General features: G+C 44.9%; 1 protein-coding gene across 2 annotated transcripts; it reads left to right on the top strand.

The window, feature by feature from the left end:
• The first annotated feature begins 1,854 nt into the window (after window positions 1–1,854).
• Window positions 1,855–20,449, top strand: gal3st4 (galactose-3-O-sulfotransferase 4). 2 transcript variants are annotated; one of them, XM_080486482.1, is made up of 4 exons: window positions 1,855–2,118; window positions 9,503–9,619; window positions 16,660–16,960; window positions 18,878–20,449. In XM_080486482.1, exons 1-4 carry the CDS (start codon window positions 2,096–2,098, stop codon window positions 19,976–19,978), a joined length of 1,542 nt encoding a protein of 513 aa, XP_080342608.1. In that variant the 5' UTR covers window positions 1,855–2,095; the 3' UTR covers window positions 19,979–20,449. The 2 variants fall into 2 exon arrangements, with proteins under 2 accessions (XP_080342608.1, XP_080342609.1); XM_080486483.1 differs by lacking the exon at window positions 9,503–9,619 and having other exon boundaries at window positions 1,856–2,118.
• The last annotated feature ends 207 nt before the right edge of the window (window positions 20,450–20,656 follow it).

The following is a 20,656-nucleotide window of genomic DNA, read 5'->3' as shown; positions in this document are numbered from 1 at the left end:
GTGGTTGGAACTGTTGTGGGGAGGCCTGTGGCGACACCCAGGGGCCCGAGGCCATCGGGCCTGGACACTGCCACCCCCACTCTGGCGCTCAGCAGCCCCCCAGACCTGGGAAGGCCCCAGAGAGCCACCCTAGAGAGCCACCACAGAGAGCCACCCTAGAGAGCCACCACAGAGAGCCACCCTAGAGAGCCACCCTAGAGAGCCACCACAGAGAGCCACCACAGAGAGCCACCCTAGAGAACCACCCTAGAGAGCCACCCCAGAGAGCCACCCCAGAGAGCCACCCTAGAGAGCCACCCCAGAGAGCCACCCCAGAGAGCCACCTCAGAGAGCCACCCTAGAGAGCCACCCTAGAGAGCCACCCCAGAGAGCCACCACAGAGAGCCACCCTAGAGAGCCACCCTAGAGAGCCACCTCAGAGAGCCACCCCAGAGAGCCACGCCCCAGAGAGCCACCCCAGAGAGCCACTCCAGAGAGCCACGCCCCAGAGAGCCACCTCAGAGAGCCACCCCAGAGAGCCACGCCCCAGAGAGCCACCTCAGAGAGCCATGCCCCAGAGAGCCACCCCAGAGAGCCACGCCCCAGAGAGCCACGCCCCAGAGAGCCACGCCCCAGAGAGCCACGCCCCAGAGAGCCACGTCCCAGAGAGCCACCTCAGAGAGCCACCTCAGAGAGCCACCTCAGAGAGCCAGCCCAGAGAGCCACCCCAGAGAGCCACCCTAGAGAGCCACTCCAGAGAGCCACGCTCCAGCCCAGAAAGCACCAGAGGGAAAATGCAGCGAAGGGAGCCCCCTCAATCCGCTGTGGTTCTTTCTTTCTGATGTTGCTGTCAGCTGGTACATCAATCACCATGCCCGGTTGGTTAGCCAGCAGCTGTTTATCAGTCTGGAAGTTCAAGTCCCAGAGGATCTTGACCTTGTTGTGCAACTTCGGGGGAAGTCCCACTAGGATTTGGGTATTTTGAGTCCACACTGGACATTGATGTTTCTGGACACTATCGCAGATTCTTGGTTGTGTCTCTCTATGTACGCTGGTCCTGGCTGCGTCTTAAACCCTGTAACTATGGGTGAATGGACAACTCGTCCATGGACAACTCGTCCACAAAACTGCAAACCGGGACAACTTGTTCATCTGATTCCGGACAACTCGTCCATGACAATTATTTTTCAGCATTATTGATTTGAAGGATTGGATTTCAAAGTATATTTGACACATTTGGAAGGATTATTAAGTATATTCAACACAAAAACATAAACATTGGCAGCTGCCCAGAGCGCAAACTCAACAGGGACGCGCCATGCACCGGCTCAGATGCAGTCTTCAGAAAAATTGGTTTTCAGATTTCTGAAAAGAAGACCATTCTTAGGGAGAAACAAAGCCATATGATACTATATTAAATCTATATGGACATATACTAGGTATATGAAACATATATAAAATATCAATTACAAATAATATCTAAAAGTACATTGTACAGGAGTTATTATTCTCCAAAAAATTCTGAAATCTCATCCGTGGTGGTGTCCATGGACGAGTTGTCCGGGTTGCAGTTTTGTGGACGAGTTGTCCTCCAAACGTTACTCTGAGCTGGACCGTCTCTGGGGAATCTATGCAGTCAGCATCGTGGATCTGGTCCACTATGGTAGATTCATGCCTCTGTGGCCCTTGTGCTCTGTCACTGTTCTTGGACTGACAGACAACACGCAAGAGTCAAGGTACAAGATTCAAGAAACTTTGGGGTTTGAAGCAGCAGCTTGCAGACTGATTTCTGATTTGATCACCAGCAGCCTTGGTGGAGGGATTTTATTTTGTAATTCACCGGAAGTGTCCTCCCTCGGTGCTGCGCTCGCTCCGGGAGAGAGAGGCTGCGAAGAGGAGAGCGGAGAGCGGCGGAGCCGTCCCTGAACGCGGGGAGAAGCAGCGGAGACTCGGTGCGCACTGAGCGGGCTCGGAGCATCCCAGTCTCGGCTGCAGGCCCGCGGCCCGACCGAGGCGGCGGCGGCGGCGGTTCGGCTGCAGCTGGAAGCCTCCGAGATGCTCCGAGCTGCCCGCAGCTGCACGACAACACGGACCCCGGCCCCGGGACTCAGCCGCGATGTTTTTCAGACGGAGAGCCAGGTAACGTTAGCTTCTGGCGGGGCGGGGGAGGCTCCAGGCTGCAGCCGGAACCCGCCGGGATGCAGACATTGGTCTGCTCGGGGGATCAGCGGGGATCCGGGGGGGCTGGGGGGCTCCTTCACATGCACGGAGGCCTTTCTTCTCAATGAATCACCCCATCTGTGGGGACCGCCCAGGCTTTACGTGTGTGTGTGTGTGTGTGTGTGTGTGTGTGTGTGTGTGTGTGTGTGTGTGTGTGTGTGTGTGTGTGTGTGTGTGTCTGTCTGTCTGTCTGTCTGTCTGTCTGTCTGTCTGTCTGTCTGTCTGTCTGTCTGTCTGTCTGTCTGTCTGTCTGTCTGTGTGTTGCAGACTAAATGCTCCTTTGTGTTGCGGGCTCGTTCTTGGTTCCTGGTTCTTGGTTCCCCTGGGCTCTCTGCCTCCCTCTCTCCGGCCTTCTCAGTCCAGATGTCGACCAGCAGATTAGAGCTCAGATAGAACATGTGTTTGCAGCCTGGACCAGCTCTGTTTATTTCTGAACCCTGTTGAGACAGTCAGAAACAGGAATCTGTTCAAATGTTCTTGTTTCATCTTAAACTGTTTAGACCAGTGGTTCTCAAACTTTTTACACCAAGTACCACCCAGAAAATACTTGGCTCTCCAAGTACCACCATACTGACCAACACTATACAGTAGCCTAGTAAGTCTAAGCATTCATCAAAAACAAAGCAGAGGTTTTACTCCTAAAGAAGTATATTTAATATTGTCAACCATTGTAACATTTTACACAGTTAGATTAGTAACACTACGCTTAAATATAGGAAAATAAAAGACTGTACTTAAATAATGATTCAGTTAAAATATATTGCACAGAAAAGTTAAATAAACATTGTACTTAAATAAATGAAAAACAAACGAACAAAAAACTGTTCTTAAATGTTAAGTAAAGAATGTGCTGTACTTGGTTAAAAAAAAATCTAAACATTACTTTACTGTACATTCTTTACTTAACATTTAAAACTGCTTCTAAATTATATCCGACGTAGCTGACTGACAGGTGGAGCTCTGCAGCATCTCGAGAGCCGCGGTTCCGCGAACGCGAATTAAATAATCCCGTTCCCTCGTATTATTAACTTCAGGAAGCGACTTATTATATCGTTCCCACACGTATTTTTTATTTTTTTCTCTATAACCACTCTGGGGCTCCGTGTTCGCTGTAGTTTTCAGAAAGCCGGTTCAGCCTCGCTTCCGCCTTTTAGGGAGCGATAACTCCAGAGATAACTCCAGAGATAACTCCGCCCCCAGCTGATGACACGTCGGGTCCCAGTCTGGCTCCTCTCTGGTCCAGCAATGTAGTGGGGCAGCGTAGCAGCAGTTTAGCCTCTGTTTGGCCGGGGCTTTGGCAGTGGAAAGACAAAGAACTGGTGCTAAGTCCGGCCCTGGCTCCGAACCAGCACCTGGTTCTTTCCGGTGGAAATTTATATTTATTTCAGTGATCCTTTGGCGTACCACTAGAGGGAGCCCCGAGTACCACTAGTGGTACGCGTACCACACTTTGAGAATGACTGGTTTAGAAACATCAACCAGATCTGAACCACACCAAATAACAATGTGTAATAACACACAATCTATTCTTATTTGAAGTATTTATTGTTGAATAGGAATGACAAATATTTAAATCATTTTGACTTTAATCTCTGAATTCACAGATTAAAGTTGGATATCTGTGAAAAAAGTCTGAATTCTGAGAATAGTTTCATTCTAACTTTACTTATGACTTTAATCTCAATCTTTTGAGATTGAAGTCAGAATTCTGAGAAAAAATGGTCATAAATCTAACTTTAGGTGGCTCAAATCTAATGCTCTTCTGAGAAAGGATTAGATAAGGTCCATCTTAAAGGGAAAGTACAAGGAAGTGAACTCCCAGACTCCATAAGGAGCTTTAACTTCGAGGTCTGAGTAAATCCATACATCGGCATGTGGGAAGCTCAGTGGGAGTCACACAACCTTCCACGGGTGTCTTTAGAAGTGCCTTTGCTTCAGATTACAGATTATGATCAATCCAGGCAGAAAACATTTCATAGTGTTTACGGACTGTTTGGTTTGGTTTTGCTTTGCTCGCTCAGCCTTATGTTTGCAGGGTAGTTCACTATATTATCATGAACCAGAGCAGGTTTCTAACTACTAACCACACCGACAGTATGTCACAATGGGGAAACCCTGCATTCTGCATGTTGATGGGTTTTCTGTTCCTCAATCAAAATGTGTTGCGCAATAGGCATTTATGTGATGAAGATTAAAGGTACAGCTCTTAATCTTTTTACTTGTATCTGCGGAGGTTCGCTGTCAACAGTTCTGAAGCAGTCTCAGGGGGTTGATCGAGTCGAAAACCTTTTCTCATCTCCGATGGGCTAGAATCTCCCAGTTAAGACACATGCAGCTTTCAAAATAAAAGTCTGCTCCTTATTCTAGAAAGTTAATTATTGACATATGAGAAGCCAAAGCTTTAAAGTCACTCTACCAGAATCCACACTGGTAAAACGAAACATTTAGGACCCAGTTTTAGTTGTCGATGTACATCTCTCACACCTTGTCAATACCTTTCTTGAGGAAAGTCGTCATTACATTCATACAAACATGTAAATACAGCATTCCAGTTTCATGGAACATACCCAGTTTTGTTGACATCTTAGCGTCACGTGAACTCACGAAGATTCCCGAGGCATTGTGTCACAGGGTCGCATTTGTAGACTCGATCTCGCAAGATCTTGATTCACAGTGGAAAAACAAATAACCATCAGTTTCACAACATTTCAGACTGTTCTCGTGGCTTGAACACTTTCTCTTTGAGAAAGTCCGGCTTTTATTCAGGCAGAATCGGTCAGATGTTGATATTTTGGCTTGAGCTGCCGCAGCGCCATCTTTGATTTCCCAGAAACCCTTGCAGCAGTTTTCCCAAGATGACGTCAGTTAGCGAAACATAAGCACAGTTTGATGGATACGAATTCCAGTTTGTTTGTAAACAGATCGACTTTGCTGTGATCGATTTAGCTGTTGTTTTCGTGTTTTGATGTATTTTATGTGCAGAAGTGAGACTTTTATGGGAAAGTTTTTGTCTAAAGATTTTTTCTAGTAGAGTCATTTCAAGTTCAAAAGCAGCAGTGTCAAACACAGAAATAAAACACGAGATGCCTCATGGCGCCGCCTGTGGCGTGCCTCGCCGTCTGCCATCTTGGAGAGGTCCTCCCGCCTGTGCTAAACATAAAGATCCCAGGCTAGAAAATCCACACAAAAAATCGTAGCTCGCTTGCTGGTCCACGTACCAACACAAATAATAGCTCATTTTAAAGCTGAGGAAAAGCTCTATCCCATGGAAACCTCATGGAGGAATTATTGGGAGGGGGGAAAAGTCTTCAAAAATCAGAAGACTAATAAAGCTGGGAAAAATAAACTAATTTAATTTTAATTTAAATTAATTCATCCGGTCAGTGTCAAAAAGACGCCTGAAAGGCACCCGTAAACAAAGAGGGTCCATGGCATTTAAAACATGGCAGTTTGAAATGTAAAAGTTTGTTTTCAGACGTCATTATAATTTGACACTCCAGAAACAATCCAGGGTTCTTGAGGGGTCTTTTTTCTGCAGATTTGAACATTTTGTCCCTGGTTTGGGAGAAAGCTGCTATCAGTGGCAGTGCTCCAGTGTTCACATGCTGATATGAAGAATGTTTGAGGTTCTTGTTGTGTGACGGGGCGGACAGAGAAGAGCCTCATGTTGGACTGCAGATGGACACTGTGGTGTCTCCCACTCAGTAAACAGACATGTAGTTGTTCTCTGTGACTTGAGCTGGAATTTGAGTTTTCCTGTGAAAATGTTCTCCGTGTCCCAGAGGTTTCATATCGGAGGAATACACGCAGTGTGACTCCATGGTGGAGGAGCATCAGATCAGCTTTATACTGGATTTGTTGAAAAAAATGAGCAAACAGACACTGGCTGAGTCTGGAAACAGAGATAGATGAAACAGTATACTCCAAAGCCTCCAAGTACCACGGTCGAGGGATAAGAAGCGCCAAAGACCCAGTCATGCTTTCCGCTTCGCTCGTCTGCAGACTGCTTAGACTTCCAGTAGGTGGCCGTCGTTCTTCTTTCCTAAAGTTGTTTATCTTTCAGTCCAGGAGTCCTGGGCCATCTGGCTGGCTTTCTATTCTTTTAAGATGTGATTGTATGGACAGAGATACCGGCGCCACAAGCACCCAATAGGCTCTGGTGCATGCGCAGTCGGAGTGCACAGTCTGCGCAGTCACAAAAATTAGGCTGTGCGCGCTCGACTGCAGGCGGGTCGGCGCGGACCCTCATGCACAGGGGTGGATGATGATATTTATCTCTTATGTCAAAACGGACCAACGTGGACACACACACCCCGAAATTATGATTCGGCATTTAGCTGAGCTGTGGGTCTTTCCTGTTCTACAGACACACTTTTGTTCAGGTCTGTTTGAGTTCATAGGACTGGCGTGAGAGAGTACCCCCATCGAATATGGACCCCCCCCCCTAATAAATTGCACTGAAATGTTTAAAAAGTGTAACCACATAAATAAATGTGAACATAGACATTAAATACAATAGGTAGTGAAAAAACTTTTATTCGAGATACAGAATTATAGAGACAACAGGTTGAAATGGCCACTAGAGAGTGTGTTGGTGATGTGTTCATTCTTTCTTCAGTTTGTGTTTTTTATAGAATAAAGGACCAGTTTGACAGTGAAGGTATTTAGAAATCCTTTTTTTGTTTCTTCCATTACATATTATTTAGTGTTTGGCTCGTTCAATATCAACTGGTCCTACAATTGATCACATATCACAATGTACTATTTAGTCGTCCACAATGCATTAGAATGCACCATTTAAGGTCTGTTTTTTCCTAAATTGCTGGGTGTTTGTGGAGGGGGCTAAAGCTTGTTTATTTTGTGCTCCATTTTTTTATTTTAAATTATTCATATTGTTATGTTATGATTGTATAGTAATATGGCCGACACTGGTTGCTGCCCATATGCTTCAAGGACTAAGGTAAAAGTTAAACTACAGACACCGCGCCCAGCCCTAATACAATGACTCAGATAATGTTTTCTTCTTGCTGCTGAAGCTTGGTGGGAAGTAAATTCTGAGTGGAAGAGTGGAGGAACACTTTTTCACTGCTTAAGTGTTAAAGGTGGAGACACCAAATTTACTGTGGAAACTGTCAAGACTTGTTTCTCATGTGCCTCAGTAAAAATGTCTGATTTAACATATTTATCACAACCAATGCAAAAAATTAATCACAAGGCTAAGTTTAACATTACTTTAACGTGAAATTCACACGGGATAAAATGAGTTATTGAAATTTAACTTGTTCTTAATCCACTGATACCAGACATTTATTAGAACTGTTTTTTGAGTTGCACTTCTGTAAGAGACTATTTTTACTCTTTGGTCACATTGGGTTTCTTACATTGGGTTTTTTTAACAAACATACTAGCAATACTGGTTCCCATGACTGTATGTTCAAAAAACGTTCTGGCGTTAAAAACCAGATAGACTCAAGTAAGAATTAATAGCAAGAAAGATTCTTTAATTCACTCTTTATGAGAAATTTATGAGAAAAGAAGCTCTATTGAGGTGTTTTAGCTTCTTTTATCCACTCCCTGTTCTCAAATACTAACAAATAAAACCACATGTTTCTGTTCAATCAGTTTAGAAACATGAAGTGTTTGAAGTGCAGGTACAGGTTTGTCTTTGTTCTGGTTTGTTGCAGTCAGCCTCTGTCACACTCCTACTGTCAGACACACAGGAGGAGGAGCTGTAAAAAAGCCGTGGCGAGTTGTAAATAAACATATCACTGTTCAGGAGTTGATTGACGACTTAACATCAGAATAATTTTTCGGTGTTTGATGCAAAAGGAACACGAGAAAGAAGCCCAGGAGAAGCTATAGTCCCTTTTCCACCGCACAAAAAGTGCAGGAATGGAACGGTATGGTCCAGTATGGTCCAGTACGGTTTGGGTTTCCACCGCAAGAATTGCGGATTTTACGGAAATAACCGCTCCAAAGGTGGACGCTTTTCCTTCGCCCTTCCGTCGGGGTACTCAGGACAACAGAACGGGTCTGGTTTTGAGGAGCAGTTTGCTGATTGGTCAGTGATTTACTACACGCCCTGAATATTTCAATATGTGGATGTATGAATCCTCTGTTGTTAACATATTCAGCTTTGCAATGGTTGTTGTTTTTTCTTCTTTGTTTTTCTTTGCTGCGCAACTTTCATGTTGGTCCCTAAAGAGCAGATGCGAGACGCTAACCGATGCAATACCGAGTCCGCTCGTAGCGTCACGTTGCGTCGCTGGCCGGTGCTCCGTTGCGTGGGCCGCCACACACTGGCCGGCTCCGGAGTTCCGGTGCGACGTGATGCGACGTGATGCAACGCGACGATTGGACTCGGACCACGTCCACACACGGTGCGCCGGGACACCGGAGCAGCTCTGAGCCCCGAGCCCCGGTGTCTGTCCTCGCATCGCGTCCGCGATCTCTGCCCCAATGCGGAAGTGGCTGCTGTCACATGCAGCGGCGCCGACCGGTTGTTTGCCTCCGGTCCCTTTGATGTGTGACTGTCACCACAAGAGTTTGTAAATGTTCTTGTTCAATAAAGTTAATTAAAAAACAACAACTTTAAAACTACTGTTTGCTTCAGTACTAAGTACTGCTGCTACTCGAGCACTGCTGCGGAGAGTTTACTTGAGTACTGCTGTGAAGAGTTTACTCAAGTACTGCTGCTACTCGAGTACTGCTTTTTATTCCAGTACTGCTGTCTGAACCGCCGTTGTTCCCTCTTGTGGAGGGAAGGTGAACGACAGTAGAACATGAACGAAACATGAGGTGGTATTTCTGGACCTGGTAGTGGAGAGTAGGAAGGAGGAGGACGTTCTGTTATTAAAGGGAGGATTGGAGCTCCTCTCTGGTGTTGGTCACAGAAACTCTTTTCTCTCTGGATATTTTCAGCATGTTCCTCGCTGCGAGCATGACGATGATGCCTCAGTCATGTTTGTTTTATGACTCACTCCCTTCATTTCTGCTTTCCTCCCTAACCTTCACCCCACACCGACCACCCTTCTCTTCCTCTCCTCTGGGCTTATATAACGTCCTCTCTCCCTCTGTCTCTTTGTCTTTCCATCCTTTTCTTAGATGTCTTCATCCAACCTTTCCCGTAACCATTTTCTTTTTTATCTTCTCTCACCTCTGTCCATCCACACCTCCTCCTCCTCTTGCTCCTCATCCTCTCCCTCCTCCTCTTCTTGCTCCTCCTCCCCCTCCTCATCCTGTAACTCCTCATTCTCTCCCTCCTTCTCCTGCTCCCCCTAATCCTCTGTCGCCTCTCCTGCAGGATGTTGCGATGGCTGGTGTGTGGTCGTCTGGGACCGGTATGGATGTGGAAAGCTCTGCTGCTCTTTGTGGCCATCGCTTTCGCTGGACAGCTGCTCGGAGTCATCTTCAACAAGAAGTAGGACTTTTTCTAGTTCTGCTGATGTCGAATCACACAACACATGTCTTCATTTCCCATGACAATGTGTTTAAACCTGTTAGAAGCGGTCGATCTTTGGTCTGATGACGTCAACAAGTCCAAAGCAACCAGTCACCTTCAAAACCCAAACATGTGTTTTTAGAACCCGATGTGCTCACAGACTGTCTCCAACCAAAAGACAGAAACTAACCCAACTCCACAAGTCAACAGGAAACGGAGTTCACCTCTACTGCATATAAACAGCATCCTATCAATAATCAGGACACTAATAATTACCCAAACTACTCAAACACTCAACACTAACACGCTTCATACATGTTGGGGGATGGAAAGACTTATGAGAAATATTGAACATGGTCTTGTTGGTCCAAAAACATTGGATTCACAGTTTATTGCCCCAAATCCAGTTTCTCCTTGATTTTCCTCCATTTGAATCTCTGATCATAGGAGCTGCATTCAGAATCTGCTGTGTCTGTGTGAGCTGCACTTGGGAAGTAGGGCGCCTAATTGTGGGAGGAGCCAAAGGGAGGGCCTACCTTGATTGGGATTGGCTAAACCCCCGATGACACTATATAGGGTTTGATTTCTGATTGACTGGTTGGAGCAACACACTTTTTAAAACCTGAAACAAGCCGAGGAGAGAGAGGACAGACTGTCTTCACTTCTGAGGTGTCCTTCCTGGTATGGAGACGAATAGTACTGATGGAATACCACTACGTGACTACGTCACCGGGGCCGACCGGCGTTCGCGCTTTCGGAACCAACACTGAAGCTGCAGCTGCATAAAATGTTAACTAAACAACTAGTGCAAAGCAGAGTATGTAAACAACAACAACAACAACAACAACAACAGGGGATTCATAAGGTCCAGATCTGCCGCTCGGCTGAAATTACTGTAGCAACGTCACATATCTGCGGAGCTCTAAGCCCCGCCTACATTTTAACCTACGTTCTGTGGAGGAAACACACCAGACTTGGCTCTGGTTAGGCTTTGCCGTACCGCTCCGTACCGCTCCGTACCGCTCTGTACCATCCCGGCTCTTTTTGTGCGGTGGACATGAGGCATAACAGTGTTGATACTAAAACACTTGTTCTGTCCATTCAGCCTCGGCTGAAGATGTTTGACTGGCTGAGGAACCTGCTGTCACATGTTGGATTTCTCTGTGAATATCCAGAAGAAACATCCTCGAACAGGGTTCCAGGTACAGAAGATGTCCTCAGTTTGTATCATGGAGAACACATGCAGGGTCAGCTGATGGGTGGATGGAAGGAGAAATGTAGAAAACTAGTATTTGTTTACCTGGATGAGGTCTGGGACGATAACACAGTCTGCTTCACTTCATTTGAAGCTTTAAAGGCTTCAAGAACTTTCTAGAAGATGTTGATTCTGATGCTAAATGCTCTCTAGAGTGCGTAGTGTTGGTTAAATTTGTGACATGCGTCCACATGTCATCAGGTATCATGATTGTGATGAACACTGAAGTGTATGACATTGAGGTCTTCGTGCTTTGGGGTTTGAACTTCATAATAACAGTGCTCTTTCTCTTCCTGGACCCAGTTTTAAACATGCAGCAGCAGATTCAGTCCTTTCACAGGACTTTTGGCTGAGCTCAATGGCAAGCATTGTTAAACTGTGAACAAACATCTTTCTGTGGACTGAAGTCCAAACATTACAGAAGTAGAGTGACGTTTTCCTGCTGCTGTGGAAGAAGAATCTGCAGGCACAGAGTCAGAGGGGTGAGGCCAGAATTTGTATCATAGTTAATACATTTGTGACGATATGTCTGCCTTGACGGCTGCCAGCAGTGACTGAATATTGAAAAGTATTATTACTTAGAGCAGGAGTGTCAAACTCTTTTCCACGAGGGCCACATCAGCATCATGGCAGCCCTCAAAGGGCCAAATGTAACTGTAAGACAGTATAAATGTAACTAAATGTAAATAAATATAATGTAAAATAAATGTAACTACTCCTCAATTTTAAATAACTCTGACTTTATTACTTACTCATATTACAAATATTACATATGCATTTGCATTGATATAAAAATATGTATTTGCTCGTTGCTCTGTTCAGTCTAACTTTGTCATACTTACCACCGTACTTGGTGTCAAGGTGTGGACTTATATTTTACTCTTTGACAACCGACACGCCTCAGACAAACTGTTTTTTCTCCTTGAAGCACAAACATGTCTTCTCCTCCCCATCGTTCATCAAACATCCTTTCATCTACATCAAGTTTTCTCTTCCTGGACATATTGGGATCATTTATATTTCTCAATTCTACTTGTTGAAAATTGCATTGATGTTTATACACTGCAATCTTCACGTGTAATATAATATAACAATCATACATAAATTGTACACAAATTGTAAATGTGCCAGATTGTAACAAAACTGCAAGATTAGATCTTTAGTATTTTAAAATTAATAGAATCGGCATGCATTGTGGGAAATGTAGTTTATGGTCAATGCAGTTTTACAAAGATGTCTTGAGCTCAAAGAAACAAACCTCACTACTTGATAAAATGATATTTTGCAGTTGGTGCAAAAGTGCAAAAACAACAGTAAATCAAATTTTTGTTGGCGTTTTTTTTTTTTTTTTTCTTAACACCGCTCCGCCCGGAGCTTGAACTGCGTCTGGGGGGAGCAGTCGCCCCGTCCCTCTTCCAACATGCCGCACCGCGCATGTCATTTGGCCCTCGTGACCCCGTGTCAGTGCCTCAACGCAGCGCACGCGGGACGGGGAGTTCGCCGCTCGCCGCCGCGTGTGGTTCTCACGGGGGTTTCGTCGGGTGGAACACTGGTCGGTGCGGGGAATATCTTAATCTGGATATGCACAAATTCCCAATTATTTCCGCCTGAACAATGCACATGTAATTACTGTAATGTTGCCAATAGACGCGCACCCCAAGGCGTCATCTGCGCGTCTCTTGAAAACAATATGGTATTTTTTTAAAGACAATCAGACCTTGAAGCCCTTGCGGGCCACATAAAATAATGTGGCAGGCCACATTTGGCCCGCGGCCCTTGAGTTTGACACATGTGACTTAGAAGAACCTGCTTTCTTTGTGTGATCACACAAATCTTTCCATCGTGAGTTATTACATCATTACCTCAGCATATCTGTTTGTGCTGTGCAAATTCAATAAAGTCCTTTCCATGAATGTTCGAATCAATGTTTGAGGAACGTATGTTAGCATCTATTCATCCATCGACCAAACCAGCCTTATCCAGAGAGCCAGGACAGGTCAGTCCATTCCATCATACGAGGACAAAATGGACTGACCTGGCACAGACCTGACACAATAAAGACCTAATAGGATCCTTTGCATCAACTTTGTAATTTGTGACATGGTGATGACCTAAAGAGGGTGGGACTGCGATGGGCGAGATGGGGTGGGGGGTCCTTCACTTCTTTTATTGATCATTTTGATATCATAATTTATGGCCTTTCCATGGTCCGTTTTAGGATCTTTTAGGATCTTTTTAATGTTTTACGAGCCTTTCTACGACCCCGTCTGTTGATTTATGATGCCTCAATGTCTAGTTTTGAAGATTGGAAGGTCAACAGGTGTTAGACAGGTGGTGAACAGCTGTTGGAGAAATCCTGGAGAGGGCAGGAAGAGGTTGTGCATAGGTCAGTTAGTTATGAATTCATCATTTCCTGTCTGTATTATTTGATTCTGTAGCTATTTGTAGTGTCGCGCTGTTTCTTCCTTTAATTAAAAAAACTAAAGGTTTATATATTATTTAAGTGTTTATCAATAAAGCTGCTGCGAATAGTCAACAAAATTGACAATAAAAAATTGCAGACTGTGTGTACTGTGCTGGTTAAACCTGCTCCTCTTTCTCTCCCTTCACTGTTCTGATATGAAAATGTCAGAGACAGGTGCGTGTCCACTATAGTGAGCGTGGCAGTGCGTGGCGTCGATCTACCCACTGCTGTGTGCTGCTGCACGCTCCAGCTCCATAATGAGCTCCATCACTCATTCTTTAATCATGTGTAGCTTGTAGCCTTGCTACTGTGAGAGTCCTAAAAGTCCTTAGCATGTAGCATGGCTCAGAGTCACATGCTGCACCTGGTTGGACAAACTAGTCTCAGGGACCTGCGCTACTCTGCCTCTGATTGGCCAGTACTCGCTGCATTCTGTAATGTGATTGGTGAAGATCTATGTTTACCGTGCAGTATGAGGGCTGACGAGCCAATCACAGGCAGATAAAGGCGGGTGATGACAATGATGAAGTGATGACAACCTCTAAATTATATCAACATTTTTTGACAATGAGCAAATATTATCAATGGATTTTCAACCAGTAGACTAGTCTTACATGCCACTGGTTCTAAACGATTGTATTTCTGGGCTGATTTTAAAGAAAGACAAAATTGAGTATGTACCCACTTCTCCAGGATCGATACACCACTGAACATAAGTATATGATTATTAATTAAACTGTGAACTTTTTATTAAGTGCTCAGAAAAACGATGACTGTCTTGGATGATAAGCAGGCGACTTAGACTGTTAAGCAGGAATGTTTTAAGAAAGGGGCTTATTTTATTGCTATAGTTTGTTTTTAATGATACACAGTAACTATATTTGTAAAGTTACATGATGTTACTCTGTCTTTGGTGCCCAAAGATGGTCGTCACATGAGGTCTATCATTACCACAAATGTTAAACTGTGGAAGGTCGTCCTGCTGGTTAGAACATACCCTGTGGCGGGCCCCTTTTGGACTGCGGGCCTCATGTTTGACACATTCATGTGTTTGCATGTGTTCAGATTGTTCACATCAGCCTGGAGCTGTTTGAATGTTCACGGATGCTGTCCTCCCTCAGTGTGTGATCACAGAGGTCTGTCAGCAGCAGCAGAACGCTCGCAGGAAACTCTCAACAGGAATTATTTATCCAGCAAATTGGAAGGAGTTATGTTGACAACTTGCATGTTTGTATAATTTGTTTTCTGGATTAAAAATATGTGTAAAGCCATTTTGAAGAAATTTACTGAAGAAAATGTACAGTATGCACAAATTACATGGGGAGAATTGGATCAATTATGCTTGATTAATGAAAATGGATGTTTTTGTGTCAAGTGAAGCGAAAGTTAATTTCCCTAAAGTAGTGCTGAAAATGGAGGCAGTGGTAGATGTATGCAGGAAGTTTTCTTTGTCTTATTATCGAACAAGAATACAACAAAAAAAGAATCTCTCACACACACACACACACACACACACACACACACACACACACACACACACACACACACACACACACACACACACACACACACACACACACACACACACACACACACACACACACACACACACACACACACTCCAGCCATGCTCCATGGATCTCAGCCTCAGGCGCCTCACAGTGTCGTCTCTCAGCCTGTCAGGAGCTTTTCAATGGCCCTCTTCAGAGCTCTATGATCTTTGACTCATCTATTCATCACATCACAGCATGCTCATCTGTCCTACAGTGATTTTTTTGTTCCACAAATCTACTGTCTCTGGAAGGAAGTTTTAATAATTAAGTTGAATCTACTGCAGTCAAAAATAAGGAGCAAATAATTTTCCATGTTTCTTTCTTCAAGACAAAAGCGCTGTCACATTGAAACACTGGCTTTGTTACAGAGCATGAACTCACTGACAGCTGGAGCATGTATCCACATCATAACCGCTCTTCAATGTGTGTCGTGAGAGGTTTAAAAGCATCTCATTTAAAACATGTCTATGAAGAATTCAGACAAAGATAGAGTTCTTCTGAACTTTGCACACTATCACTAAGTGGTGACCTTGAACTTTGCACTGTGTGCTTCAGACTGCTGAAGTAGGGCCCACTTCAATTGTATTACCATGACAACCTGGTAACTATGTACATCCAAGTAAAGTAAAGGTTTTTATATAGTACTAGTTATATAATAGTACTGCACCACTTTGCTACAATAGATTTAATGCCCAAACTGGACCATGCAGGCCTTAAGGCAAGAATATATCTTATAAACATGAAAACGTCCAGAGACAACTACAGGCCTTTAGATTAATTGTATGATATACACTATTTCGTTCAAAGTATTTGCTCGGCTGCCTTCACACACATATGAACTTTAGTGACATCCCATTATTCAACCATTGGATTTAATATGATGCTGGTCCACCCTTTGCAGCTGTCACAGCTTGGACTCTTCTAGAAAGACTTTGCTCAAAGATTTAGGAGTGTTTATGGGAAGTTTTGAGGTAAGACACTGATGTGGGAGGAGAAGGCCTTGACTCCGCCTTAATCCATCTCAATTCATTGGGTTGAGGTCAGGACAGTCCAACTGGATCATCCAGGCCTCTATGGAGCTTCTTTGTGCACAGGTGTGCAATCACGTTGGAGCAGAAAGGGTTCATCTCCAAACTGTTCTCACAGAGTTGAGAGCATGAAATTGTTCAAAATGTCTTGGTATGCTGAACCTTTTACAATTCCTCTCACTGGGACTAAGAGACTGAGCCCATGTTAGTGGGTTTAAAGCAGAAGTCTGCAAAGTTAATGGCCAAAAGAGCTGGTTTCACCACATTCCACCAAATAAAAGGAATCTGGCACCACAAAACATGTAACACCTTTAAAAGGAAGCGAGCACAGCACAGAAAGTTGAAACTGTTGTTTTGCTTTACATAGAAAAAATATCTTATTCATGAAGTTTCATCACCCTAGTTTAACGATAATACACTAGATCATTTTTAGCTTTTTTAGTGGATCTCAGTATTTCAGTGTTAGTGTTTAACGGTTTAGCCGATTTAACAATTTTTTACTATTCTACCTGTTTGACCTGTGTTTTTTGATGTATTCATTTATTTGTATATTCATTTTTGCAATTTTTGGTTCATTTAAAAGTTTTAGTCTTATTCATTGATTTAACAGTTTTAGCTGTAAAAATGGAAAACCAGCACAGCAGAGCTGATCATTTATTTATTAGCACTGATTGATAATACAGCTTGTTCAAAAGCTGTTGCCTCTCTTTCCCCCGCAGCAACGTCCAGCCGGCCCCCCACTCCATCTTCCTGTCCCCTGATGCCCAGGGGCCCTCGCTGGGCTCCTGTCAGCCGCACACCCACATCATGTTCCTGAAGACCCACAAGACAGCCAGCAGCACGGTGCTCAACATGCTGTACCGCTTCGGAGAGGAGCGGCGGCTCCGCTTCGCCTTGCCGCTGGGCTACCAGCTGGGCTACCCGCTGCCTTTCAACGCCCACAGAGTCAAAGGCTACAGGGGTCCCCGAGCCACAGAGTTTCACATCATGGGCAATCACATGAGATTCAACAAGCTGGAGGTGAGTGGCCTACACAGAGGAGGGGGTTCATGTCTCATGTCTGAAATATTTGACTTACCTGTATTGAGACGGAGCTTTGTGTGAGTAAGCAGACAAAACAGACCAGAACATGCATGGACCTGCTCCCTGAGCAAATGAAACATTTCTCTGTTGATTGCCAGCTTCCAAATATGACAACACATAGTCAACATCCCGGTGTAGGAATGAGATCCAGGCTCACAGGCGTGAAAGTGCAACCTCTGCATATTATTTTTGAAAGCTTTCAAAGAATATCTGCTCAAATGAGAAATATCATGACTACAAATCATTTTTACATACACGTTCAGAGTGAAGTCGCACACCCCTGCAGTAATAACTTTCACCTGCTCACTTACCTGTGGTTTTCTTTCTGGTTATCTGATTGTTCCATTAAAATGGACTGTCAGTAGAAGACAAAGCACTGTAGTCGGCAATGGCATCATAGCCACACAGCGATTGTGAATTTATGAAAATATGCACGCTGAATGCTGCAAAATAAAGGACATTTCACAGTGTTTTTCATCGGATGGATGCATAGATGGATCGATGGGTGGATGGATAGAGAGATAGATAGCAGTGGTGGTAAATGTCTTAGGTTGGTTCTTCATTATTATTCAATTTCAGCCAAAGTTAACTTCATTTAAATACACTGCGTTTATAAACATTACAACAATTTGGCCTTTTTCAGATTGAGAGGCCCGAGTGATGAAAGTTATTGCTCTTTTTGAACAGCTCGTGAATAGAGACACTTATTAAGACTCATTTATCAACATACTAGTAAACAAATACAAGCAGATGCTTCTTTAGTCCCTTTTAGAAATTGTATGTGTTTTGGTGTTGATTTACTTGAAATGACATTTAGTCTGAGTTTAGGGAAAACAAAAGGTATATCAGGTATATAGCCTCCATCCTGTAGCCTCCACCCTGTAGCAATCTATCCTGTAGCCTCCATCCTGTAGCAATCCACCCTGTAGCATCCATCCTGCAGCATCCATCCTTTACCATCCAAACCTGTATCATCCACCCTGTATCATCCACCCAGTATCATCCACCCTGTAGCATCCATCCTAAAGCATCCGTCCTGAAATGTCCATCATGTAGCCTACAACATGTAGCATCCATCCTGTAGCAACCACCCTGAAGCATCCACCATGTAGCATCCACCCTGAAGCATCCATCCTGTAGCATCCACCATGTAGCATCCATGCTGTAGCATCCATCCTGTAGCATCCATCCTGTAGCATCCACCATGTAGCATCCATCCTGTAGCAACCACCCTGAAGCATCCACCATGTAGCATCCACCATGTAGCATCCACCATGTAGCATCCATCCTGTAGCATCCATCCTGTAGCATTCACCATGTGGCATCCATCCTGTAGCATCCACCATGTAGCATCCATCCTGTAGCAACCACCCTGAAGCATCCACCATGTAGCATCCACCCTGAAGCATCCATCCTGTAGCATCCACCATGTAGCATCCATGCTGTAGCATCCATCCTGTAGCATCCATCCTGTAGCATCCACCATGTAGCATCCATCCTGTAGCAACCACCCTGAAGCATCCACCATGTAGCATCCACCATGTAGCATCCACCATGTAGCATCCATCCTGTAGCATCCATCCTGTAGCATTCACCATGTGGCATCCATCCTGTAGCATCCACCATGTAGCATCCATCCTGTAGCATCCATCCTGTGGCATCCATCCTGTGGCATCCATCCTGTAGCATCCACCATGTAGCATCCATCCTGTGGCATCCATCCTGTAGCATCCATCCTGTAGCCCACTCTGTTTAAAGCTCCTTGATAAATTCTTTGCTTTCACAAACAGTGTTGTTTGTCATCAAGGTGAAGAGAGAGCAGTATCCTAGTGTCGTGTGCCGTCTGTGTTGTAGGTGGAGAAGGTGATGCCTGCAGACTCTTTCTACTTCTCCATCATCAGGGACCCGGTGGCTCTGGCTGAGTCCTCCTTTGCGTATTATAAAGAGGTGGCTCCTGCTTTCCGTAAAGCTAAGGGTCTGGGTGACTTCGCTGAGGACCCCGGGAAATACTACGACCCTCGTCTCCGCAACAACCACTACGCCCGCAACCTGCTGTGGTTTGACTTCGGCATGGACCACAATGCTAACTTCTCGGTGGCGCTGGCTCAGCGAGGTGAGGCCAGGATACGTCAGACCTTCAAGCTCATTTTAATATCCGAGTACTTTGACGAGTCCATGATCCTGCTGAGACACGCCCTCTGCTGGCCACTGGATGCAGTGGTCTCCTTCAGCCTGAATGCACGGCAGCAGAAGCCCAGCGGCCTCGGAGGTCTGGGGGGGAGCTGGGTGGACAAAGCGGCTGCCGTGGCTGGAGTCGGTGTCAGAAGTGGACATTTACAAGCCAAGATGGCTCCTAACCTGTCCCTCACAGCAGATCAGCGGGAAAGGCTGCGGCAGTGGAACGCCTTAGATTGGTACCTATACAAAGCCTTTAACCGGACCTTCTGGAAGGAGATCGACAGGTTTGGTCATGCCCAGATGCAGCAGGAAGTCGCTCTTCTCAGGCTGCGGCGAGAACATCTTGCTCGGGCCTGTCTCAGGGACGGTGGGAAGCCAGTGGAGGCGCACCGGATCCGAGACAAAACCATCAGGCCCTTTCAGAGTGGATTAGTGAAAATCCTTGGCTACGAACTCCAACTTGGGCTGGACAACACCACCAGGCTGGCCTGTCTGAGGATGATCAGGCCCGAAATCCAATACAAAGATGTGTTGGATAGTAAACAGTTCCCAAGGGCCCCGGGCGCCCAGGCACAGCCGGGCCAACAGAGCCAGGGACTGATGGTGGCAGGAGGTGGCTCCTTTTTAAGACATGATCCATCCAGGACAGGAGAAAAGATGGTGGGCAATGGGGGAGGGGGGACTGTGGAGCAGGTGGACAGAGACTGGGATGGAAGCCGTTTAATGAAAAGCAACCACACTTTGATACGAGTGCAAGAAAAAGGAAGGTTGAGATAGTCTGAAGCGGGGTTCCTTCATGATGGACCCGAGAGAACAAAACTGAGCCCAGTTTAGTTTACATGTGAGAAAAGAAAAAGCTCCCCTTTGCACTTCCACTTTTGCCTGTTTTCCTAAATACTTGTGCTTTTACTTTGTGTGTTTCAAAGATGTTTTAATGGCTGCAGTAACACAAATGGTTGATTGGTTCTGTTTGTCCTTCAGATAGAGGAAGACTCTGAGGCCCGTTTACCCGGCAACATTTTCAAGTGAACCAGTAGAGTTAGAGATTTATCTGTTCATGTCCATGACAACAAGACTTTTTTTTAAAACAACTGAGTGGAACATTTTAAAACTCCCGTTTCTATATCTAAACAGGAAAAAGAACTTTTCTGAATCTTGTAGTCTTGTTTATGAGCACCACAGTTCTAGTCTGTAGAGTGTGTGTATGGCAATCGTTATTAAAACTGAACATGAAACTTTTCTCAAACCAAAATATAAAAAAAACAATACCATTTCCATCAGATTGTTTTCGTGTAAACGGGCCTTAATGTGGCGGCAGGGACTTGTTTTGGGACAAAGCACACAGAATCAGATTTTCAGATGAATTGTGGTTTATGTGCAAACTTGTTTGTTCATCATATGGTTCTTGGTTGTGTGTCATGTGGTCGTGTTACCTCAGGTCACCTGGCTGAGCTT

The sequence above is a fragment of the Lipophrys pholis genome (assembly GCF_963383615.2).
Source record: "Lipophrys pholis genome assembly, chromosome: 18".
In the NCBI taxonomy this organism is placed as follows: Eukaryota; Metazoa; Chordata; class Actinopteri; order Blenniiformes; family Blenniidae; genus Lipophrys; species Lipophrys pholis.
The sequence above is the reverse complement of the archived record's forward strand: the minus strand, read 5'-3'. Positions and strand labels throughout refer to the sequence as shown.

What these genes read in the sequence shown, in the direction of transcription:
- gal3st4 (XM_080486482.1), top strand. Translation starts at nt 2,096, where the DNA reads ATGTTTTTCAGACGGAGAGCCAG. An exon ending in GGAGTCATCTTCAACAAGAA is followed by an intron (nt 9,620 to 16,659) that starts GTAGGACTTTTT and finishes TTTCCCCCGCAG; the next exon opens with CAACGTCCAGCCGGCCCCCC. An exon ending in TGAGATTCAACAAGCTGGAG is followed by an intron (nt 16,961 to 18,877) that starts GTGAGTGGCCTA and finishes TCTGTGTTGTAG; the next exon opens with GTGGAGAAGGTGATGCCTGC.